Source organism: Mesocricetus auratus, unplaced genomic scaffold, assembly GCF_017639785.1.
Source record: "Mesocricetus auratus isolate SY011 unplaced genomic scaffold, BCM_Maur_2.0 Super-Scaffold_4256, whole genome shotgun sequence".
NCBI classification, from domain to species: domain Eukaryota; kingdom Metazoa; phylum Chordata; class Mammalia; order Rodentia; family Cricetidae; genus Mesocricetus; species Mesocricetus auratus.
In genome coordinates, this window is record NW_024429182.1 from 91,534,585 (window position 1) to 91,544,370 (window position 9,786).

The 9,786-nt window shown below is 41.3% G+C and overlaps 2 protein-coding genes across 4 annotated transcripts in view; one reads left to right on the forward strand and one right to left on the reverse strand.

The window, feature by feature from the left end:
* Positions 1 to 8,176, reverse strand: part of Nlrp14 (NLR family pyrin domain containing 14) — a 33,830-nt gene extending 25,654 nt beyond the window's left edge. For 2 of the 3 annotated variants that reach the window (XM_021230470.2, XM_005075774.3), the window contains exon 1: positions 8,021 to 8,152. The gene's annotated coding sequence lies outside the window, so the exon portion shown is untranslated. Of the gene's footprint in view, positions 1 to 8,020 lie in introns of all 3 variants that reach the window. The other variant, XM_021230471.2, reaches the window with a different exon arrangement.
* On the forward strand, positions 805 to 2,137 carry LOC101838820 (Y-box-binding protein 1-like). Its single transcript, XM_040756840.1, has one exon. The coding sequence runs from the start codon at positions 939 to 941 to the stop codon at positions 1,905 to 1,907; it is 969 nt and encodes a 322-aa protein (XP_040612774.1). The 5' UTR covers positions 805 to 938; the 3' UTR covers positions 1,908 to 2,137.
* Positions 8,177 to 9,786: the final 1,610 nt, after the last annotated feature.

A 9,786-nucleotide genomic window follows, 5' to 3' on the forward strand; every position in this document is an offset into this window, starting at 1 on the left:
GTATTATGTAAGAAAAATATTCAGTAAAAAGAAACATAATTTACTTTTCTAAAAGAAAGAAATTTAATAAAACAGCTCTTGACTATATTACACCTGACTATACTTCTTTCATTCTTTCAGGATTTATTATAACCCTGACACTTCCTATTTAGAAAAATTTATATATGTAAGTCATCTTTCTGACCCCCAGTCTGCCCTTCTCCAAAAAAAAAAAATGACATCAGCTCCATCTTCAGAGAACTGTAGTGTGGCTCATATGTCGTAGATTTCATGTATCTCCCAGGATACAACAGCCTCAGTCTGGTAAAACTTTAAGATTTATTCATCATTTATTTATTTATTATGTATACAGCGTTCTGCCTCTGTGTGCTATCCACAGGCCAGAAGAGGGCACCAGATCTCATTACAGATGGCTGAGAGACACCCTGTGGTTGCTGGGAATTGAACTCAGGACTTCTGGAAGAGCAGCCAGTGCTCTTAACCTCTCAGCCATCTCTGCAGCCCCATGGTATATTCATTTTTATTGCAGTCTTATCCACATATTATAACTCTTTTGAAGTGCTAGCAATTAGAATGTGCTGCCATCTTCTCTGATGTCATTTCTCATAAAAATAAAACCCATATAAAATTACTGTGAGTCTGGACTCTGGATATCCCCCTATGTGAAAGGAAGTGGGGATAGGGTGGGAGGCTGGGGAGGATGGTGGGGGGTGCAGGAAGAGGGAACTGGGATTGACATGTGAAGCAAGCTATTTAAAATTAAAGTAATAAAAAAGTTTTTAAAAAATTACTGTAGGTCGAGTTCGATCGGTAGCGGGAGCGGAGAGCGGACCCCAGAGAGCCCTGAGAGCCCCACCGCCGCCGCCGGCCTAGTCACCATCACACCCCGGGAGGAGCCGCAGCCGTCGCCGCTGGCCCCAGTCACCACCACCGCAACCATGAGCAGCGAGGCCGAGACCCAGCAGCCGCCCGCCGCCCCCGCCGCCGCCCTCAGCGCCGCCGACACCAAGCCCGGCTCCACGGGCAGCGGCGCGGGTAGTGGCGGCCCGGGAGGCCTCACATCGGCGGCGCCCGCCGGCGGGGACAAGAAGGTCATCGCAACGAAGGTTTTGGGAACAGTAAAATGGTTCAATGTAAGGAACGGATACGGTTTCATCAACAGGAATGACACCAAGGAAGACGTATTTGTACACCAGACTGCCATAAAGAAGAATAACCCCAGGAAGTACCTTCGCAGTGTAGGAGATGGAGAGACTGTGGAGTTTGATGTTGTTGAAGGAGAAAAGGGTGCGGAGGCAGCAAATGTTACAGGCCCTGGTGGAGTTCCAGTTCAAGGCAGTAAATACGCAGCAGACCGTAACCATTATAGACGCTATCCACGTCGTAGGGGTCCTCCACGCAATTACCAGCAAAATTACCAGAATAGTGAGAGTGGGGAAAAGAACGAGGGATCGGAAAGTGCTCCTGAAGGCCAAGCCCAACAACGCCGGCCCTATCACAGGCGAAGGTTCCCACCTTACTACTTGCGGAGACCCTATGGGCGTCGACCACAGTATTCCAACCCTCCTGTGCAAGGAGAAGTGATGGAGGGTGCTGACAACCAGGGTGCAGGAGAGCAAGGTAGACCAGTGAGACAGAATATTTATCGGGGTTACAGACTACGATTCCGCAGGGGCCCTCCTCGCCAAAGACAGCCTAGAGAGGACGGCAATGAAGAGGACAAGGAAAATCAAGGAGATGAGACCCAGGGTCAGCAGCCTCCTCAACGTCGGTATCGCCGCAACTTCAATTACCGACGCAGACGCCCAGAGAACCCTAAACCACAAGATGGCAAAGAGACAAAAGCAGCTGATCCACCAGCTGAGAATTCGTCCGCTCCCGAGGCTGAGCAGGGTGGGGCTGAGTAAATGCCGGCTTACCATCTCTTCCATCATCCGGTTTGGTCATCCAACAAGAAGAATGAATATGAAATTCCAGCAATAAGAAATGAACAAAGATTGGAGCTGAAGACCTTAAGTGCTTGCTTTTTGCCCGTTGACCAGATACACTAGAACTATCTGCATTATCTATGCAGCATGGGGTTTTTATTATTTTTACCTAAAGATGTCTCTTTTTGGTAATGACAAACGTGTTTTTTTTTTTTTTTTTTTTTTTAAAAAAGGGTCTGGTTTTTCTCAATACACCTTTAATGGTTTTTAAATTGTTTCATATCTGGTCAAGTTGAGATTTTTAAGAACTTCATTTTTAATTTGTAATAAAAGTTTACAACTTGATTTTTTCAAAAAAAGTCAACAAACTGCAAGCACCTGTTAATAAAGGTCTTAAATAAAAAAAAAATTACTGTAGGTCTGTTGTTACCTCACAAATACTTTCTGAAGCCATTTCTAAACATTACAATTTCCTGGATGAGTTTGGTCTTAAAGCTCATCAGAAAAAGCCTTTTTACATCTTTGACATCAATTGCCATGACTTTTAGGGGCTCAAGATTTTCTAGGGTTTTCACCTTAGGATTGGTTAGTAACACTACTCAAATTCTCAATTTTCAAACTCCTATTGAAAGACCCTGAATTTATAGAAATAAAATATAAGCTTAAACAGGGAGGGCACCCCACTAGAGAACGCAGAAAGTAAAAAAAAGGACCACATCCCAGGAACTGGCCAAATCACAGAATGGGATGCATGGTTTAGCAACCTTAATTGCAGAAGGGCTGTAAACCCACAAAAAGGCCAAATTCCGGGCTGCTGATCACCTGTGATGAACTGACCAGGGCGTCAGAGATGGCCAAACAAGATTCGTGGGAAACAAGGAGATGATAACCACCATTTACTTAGGGAGAGATGATTAACTCATACCAAGGCTTGAGGAATTTACAATGTGTAGGTCAGGAAGACATCTACTTCCCCTGGTCAGTAGTCACATACCCCCCCCCCCCCGTCACAAGATAGGGACCCCTCCCAAAGGCTTGTGGTTTTTGTCTTTAAAAACTGATTGTAACTGAACCTCGGGGCCAATCGGTCTAAAAGCTGACCGAGAGGCCCATCTGCAGATGCCTAATTAAAGCCTCTTGTGTGTTGCATCAATTGGCGCGTGGACTCTTGATTCTTGGGGTGACGAATCCAGCTTGGGGACCCCTCCTCAATTCGGGGTACCCCAACACTATAGCCCATTTTCTACTACTGTCTTAAGTTTATCAAATAGTCCCATGTCTTCCCATTATAGTAGTTCTTCAAACCCTGCTAAATCCTAGTGCCCTGCGGCCCACGCGCTTAATAACCAACTTAACCTTATTTAATTCCTTATTCAGCACGAACACTCCAGATAAACCCTTAAACCATACTTCTCCAGCACCTTGAGTCCAGCTCCTCTTTTGTGATTTGCCTATATTTCTTCAAAATTTCCTGCCAATCTTTCATAATTCTCCCTCTATTCTTGGTACTGGTATTGGTAATTAAACACAGTGAAAGGAAAAAAAACCACACACACACAAAGCAACACCACCACCAGACAGAAGAACTTACAAAGAAGGTAAGCTATCTCAAAGTTTCACAGCAAATTTGTACATCATTGTTCAGAACAATGACCAGTTTTAGGAGTGCTCCTTCAAATTGAGGACGAATCTGACAAAAAACAAGTTTTATTGTAATTTAAATAAGTGGAAAGGAATAACGTGGAAAGGAATAACGTGGAAACTTTAAAGGGACACTAAGTTTCCCCAGGGCTACAACAAGATGGTCATGGAAAATGAGACAGCACAACACTGTCAGCTTCCTGCCTTCACTACATTGGGGATTTTTCTTTCCTTTCCGTAACCAGCAGAGCTCTCTGCCTTTTTTTTTTTTTTTTTTTTTTTTTTTGGTTTTTACGAGACAGGGTTTCTCTGTATTGTTTTGGAGGCTATCCGTCCAGCCTGGCCTCGAACTCACCGAGATCCGCCTGCCTCTGCCTCCCAAGTGCTGGGATTAAAGGTGTGCGCCACCACCGCCCGGCTCTGCCCTGTTCTATAGCTCATGCCTCCACCTGTGAACTGAATCTCCAGTGTGATTCACTGATGATTCAATCTTCAACTTCTTCTTGGTTTCTAGGTCCTTCCATCAACATTTAAACACAGGAAAAATGCAGCTTGGTTTTTTGACAAACTTTCCCTTTCCTCCACAAACTCTCCATCTTCCCGGTCATAACCTTTGCAGAGTTGTCTTTTTATACTTAAACTCCTATTTTGCCTCCTCAATTTACTGCCAAAAACGGTTACTTTTTCCCTCAACAATATTCCATATCATTTGAACATCAAAACTGACAGGAAATTTTGAATACAACCATCTACTTGTAATCAGGAACAAAAGGAGAAGCTACTTTTATAATGATTAAGGAAGGCAAAGGTTTGCAAGCAATTCATAGTGTGCTATGTGAATAACGCATTTTATCAAAGTTTTGCATATTAGTATTTTATGTCTCCTCGACTCTCAGTTATGTAGTTTATTTTATCCTGCCTTCCTGGGTATCCCTTTGAGCACAGACCTAGTCTGAATCTTAGAGTTTCTACTACATAGTATTAATACAGGCAATTTTGATGGAGTACAACACATTCTAACATACTTCCTTCCCAAAGGTTAGATGATGCTGCCTTTGAAGGAATTTTTTGTTGTTGTTTTGGTTTGTGATCTATTATTTTTAAAAAGAGATTTGGTGTTGATTACATTTTGTAAGGACATTACTTCATTCAAAAATATTCTTAATTAAAAACGAGAGCACACATTTTTAATCTGAGAGCATTTCAGTTTGCAAATCTTAATATTAGATTATTATTAGCCTCTAAACCAGGGGAAAACAGCAGAAATGTTCACTACATCTTAAGAGACATTGATCAAGCTAGCCGTGATGGTTCAAACTTTAATCCCAACACTCTGGAGATAGAGACAGAGTGCTGGAGAGACAGAGCGCTCGAGAGACAGAGACAGAGAGACTGATCTGTTAGCCCATAAAGGTACTGTCCATTGAAGCAGGCAATTAAGAGATTCGTAGTTAACTGTGTTGAAATGAAAGCCTCTTGGTCATAAGAATCACATAAAAAGGAAATCAAGACATTACAAATGTTTGCAGTTATCCAGGCCTAAAAAGCTGGAGTGCAAATTAATAAAAGCACATTAAAACTATTAGCATCAACTGGAAAATTTTTTTAGATACATACCCAGACCAAAATCTGTTTCTAATATTATTCTGGCTCTGTGACTGAGGTGACATACAAGACAAATTGATTTGGTGTGCTGGAAAAGATGGGCATGGTATATCAAAAAGGTCCTATCCAAACAGAGCTCGCAGAAGCCAAAGATTACTGGATTAAACACAAAATAAAAGTTAATATGTACAAGTCTATATTGGTATAAATGATTCAGTGCATAGTACAAAAGAAACAAATTTCCCCCCAGAAGAAAAAAAATCCACATTCTCTATGAACTATTTCTCTTCCCCTAGGAGGGAGATATTAACACACCTGATCCACTGCGTACCTCAGCTGTGTTTAGTTGTTTTCCCCCAAGAAACTATGTGGGTGATCTAGTAAGCACAGAGTGAGAAATTTCACATTCTGCACAACTGCCTGATCAAGTTCAGTGTCAGTCGTGTCAATGACAACACGGTAGTACCACTGGTGTTTCAGGTAAAGAACGACTTGCTATGCTGTGTCTAGTTGACATCCCTGGGAGGTCTACTCTTTTTTGGAGTGGCAGGGATGGGGAGTAGAAGATGAGTGAATCTCCTTCCATGGGGGAAGAACTGGGAAGAGTGGAAGGACAGGAGATGAGAGAAAATTTTTAAAAGAAAAAGAATCACTGCGATAGTCCTCCTCCAGTCCATAATCCCAATTTAACCATGGGGGGGTTATCACAAAAATCCAAATTGAAGGACATGCTGCAAAATAACTTTCTCAAAACTGTCAAGGCCATTGGAATAAAGGAAGAGTGACACAATTGCAGACCAGAAGAGACAAAGACCAAATAATTCTTAGCTGGTATCTGACAGAATCTGGAGATAGAAAAACTAACCAGAGTAAAAAGCCAGGGAAACCCAAATTCAGTGTACCTTGGTTGTAGTCAAAACCTCTCCTTATGTCAGATATGCCACAAGAATGAAAGGTGCTAAAAATAGGAAACTGAGTGAAAGAAATACCACAACTCTTTCTGCAATTAACACACACACACACACACACCCTAAAGTAAAACTTTTTAGTTGGAGATATGACTCCTCAGGAAAAAGTGTGTATGAAAGAACACATGAACAGCAGCAGCGCCATGTAATTTCTAATTCTGGATAAACGTCTCATAAGTCCATCTACTATAGAATTAATTAGTTGTAAAAAGCACTCAAAAGTGAAATAAAACCAAACCACCAGTGTTAGAAATAGAAATCAGGGCCTTTCAAATGCTAGGCAAGTGCCTGGCCTCTGGGCTGGTTCCACAGTCCTGGTTAAAAAAATCATGCAGTGAAATCCTATGAAGCAATGAAAACATAGGGCCTGCCACATGTTTCCAGGATGAAGCTTACAATGAGCTTCATCAAACCCAACAAAGGTTATATATGACATAAACCTGTTTTAAAAGATCAACACAAGGAGAATTATACCAGGCTGTGCCATTTTTAAATGTATTTTAAATGGGCTCTCCTATCATCTGGGAGGGAGGTAGCTACTACAAAAGTCAGCTGGTGTGACCTCCATGGTGAGTGGGAGAGAGTAGAGTGGATATGTTTGCGTAGTTCTCAGGTGCTGGCTTTTATCCCATCAACTGGCCATGGCTTGCAGGAGTTATCACTTGCTAATCACTTACTAAACTTCACACTTAGTTCCATAAGCACTTTTTGATTCCCACTACATTAAAATATCATTTTAAAAACTTTATGGCACCAGAAGGGCCTGAAACAAATCAGGGTTATTGAGCAAGTGAGAAAGCGCTCTTGTACACAAGCCACTGACTGACAAACATTCCAGAAAATGTTCAAACTCTAAAATTCCAGTAGATTGACAAAAAAAAATTGCAAACCAGTGGATACCAATTCTCAATGATCAAGTGGTAAAAACATACCTAAAAAACAATAGTACATGGTAAGAAATGGAGAAGCATATACTGTGGTATAAATGTTAGTAGTTATCATAGTCTTGGAAACTCCAGAGCCCAGAGCCACTGAAAACTTTCAAAATCTGACTTTTCAATCATTACTTTCTTTAGGAATTTATGCAAAGAGCCCTATATAAAGGTTTTTTGCTTTTAAAGAAAATAAATTCATAAAATGCATATGGGCTTGCTCGATATTTGTTTTGTTTTTGTTTGTTTTTGCTTTTGTTTTTGCTTTTCAGGACAGGGTTTCTTTGTAGCCTTAGATGTCCTGGAACTATTTCTGTAGATCAAGGTGGCCTTGAACTCAAGATATCCACCTGCCTCTGTCTCCTGCATGCAAGGATTAAAGGTGTGTGTCACTACTGCCAGGCTACTGTTGATTTTTTTTAAATCATTAAAATGACACAATCAAGCAGCCAAAATGGTGAAAAGGCAATGCCCATTTGTCAAGTCCCAAGGAGATAATAAACTTGTCAGGAGCCAAAGCAATTCTGGTCACTGTTGGACTGGTGGGAGGGGGAGTGACAAAGCCTCCAATCACGGCTTTCTATATTTTTCTAGAAAGAGACATCCTGGTAGTATGTAGCCCAGGGACCACTACGTTTTGGAGAGGCTTTATTGTTAACAGTAAGGAAAATCAGCTGAGAAAAACTCAGGGTTGAGAAATACCAGGAAACCTCAGACTAAAGGACAGCCCAAGAACAGAGGAGAGGGTGGTTATATACCATTTTAACTCAGGGCTGTAGGTGTTAGGCACTCCAGGGGTCCTGGCAAGACTAGGTCTCCATTCTCCGATGCAGGTCACATCCCTTTCCTATTTTGCATGCACAATGTGGGCATTGGTAGGATTCACACTGAGGCCTTACTAGCCTAAGAGCTCACAAAATACACATCTGAGAAGGGTATTTCCTACCTTTGGTCTGAGTCGGAGCTGGTGATCAAAGTTAAGAAAGCGTTGAGAAGCACGACTTAAACAGGAAAAGAGACACCTGCTTGAGAAGCCTCTGTAGGTTCGGTGAGAAAGGAGCTCACTCTTTTAGCTCTTAAGACCTCTGGGCTTGTTGCCGCCTTTGGGCGGGGCAGGCTCTTCAGCAGGGCTTGGTGGCTGGCTCAGTTGGGCCTCAACACCTGCCCAACAGGTTTCTCTTCTGATTGGCTGGCTGGGTAAAACCTCTGCTCCTGAGTGTCTATGCCTCGCACTCTTCCAGATGCAGTTCCTACCCAAGAGATAATTTCTGTGCTGGCACATGTGTAGGACCACAAACTTGTACTGAACTACAAAATTTGAATTATGCTATTATGAAATATTTTTCATTTTTGCTTTATCACCTAATAATTTTACCTGTTAACTATTGATGGTTTCTTCCTGCCTTCCCAAGTTGGTACCCATTGCGGCTTTCCTCAATACATAAGATCTGTCACTCTCTGTGGCTCTTAAATTAGCCTACAGTTAGATGACATTTCTGATCTGTTTGCTTATGATCATTTTGTTAAGGCAGCTTCACACGTGTTTCTTACAAACCATAAAAAGATGGATTTTACTGCTTCACCCGGTCTGTTCCTGGTCTTAGATAGGAAAACCCTCTAATCTCATAGATAACATAGCTTGTCGTATTCTTTCCATACTACATTGGAGTTTGCATTATGTGACTGTTTCTTTCCCGCCTTTTTTGTGGGGGTGGAATATGCTTTTGGGGTTTGTTGTTTCATTAAAGTCCTTTCTTGATTTGTTCTTTCCAGTTAAGAGACCTGACTGAATGGGAGTGACTTCCTACAGATAGTTCTATCACCATGACAGGTGCTTACATTTTGGCTGATGGATTGCAACAGGTTTATCGAGATGCCTGTTCTGTTGAACAGAGTTTTAACTTTTCCCATGACAAACAGGAAATCAAATGTCTTTCCCCTTCTTTTAGTTAACTTACTCTTTTTTTTTGGTCTGGAAGCTCATGTTTTCTCATTACCCTTAGAATGTAGAAATTATAATTCATAAAATACACCCAGTATGCCTTTACTCATTAATCTGGACAAGAATCATCAAGCCTAAAAACAAAACATTTCAGCCCCAAGAAAGTTCTGTTGTTTTTTTCAGCACCCCATGAGGTATTTTCTCCTTTGGGATTCTGGTGGCTGCACAGACCTTTTAGCATTTTCTCTGTTTTCTTCCACTACTATCTTTTTTCTTTCTATGCTTTGGGATGTGACTTAAAATTGTACTTTTCATTTGTTTATTATGTATGTGTTTGTGACACAGTGCACATGTAAAGATCAGGAGAGTTGGTTGTCTCATTTCTACTGTATGAGCTCTGGGGCTCAAACCAAGGTCTTCAGGCTTCTAGCAAATACTTTTGCCTGATGAACTATCATCCCAACTTTGGGATGGGACTTTATCTAAATCATACAGCTTATCATTGGGGTTAAAACTAACCATCTTCTCCAACCCAATTACTAAAATGATCAGGAAGCGACATAGAATTTAGTTTACTCCCCAAAATCTTGCTTACCCAATGCTTCAATGTTTTCATTTTGTCTTCTGCATGTTTTCAGTTTTATTTCTTCAGATGCATGTTCTATTTATTTCTCTGACAAATGGCTCTTCATAGAGCCATTTACTTTTGATAGTTAATTTGGATCCAGGTATGGTTAATTGAATATTTTAAGTGCCAGCAGTTCTACACC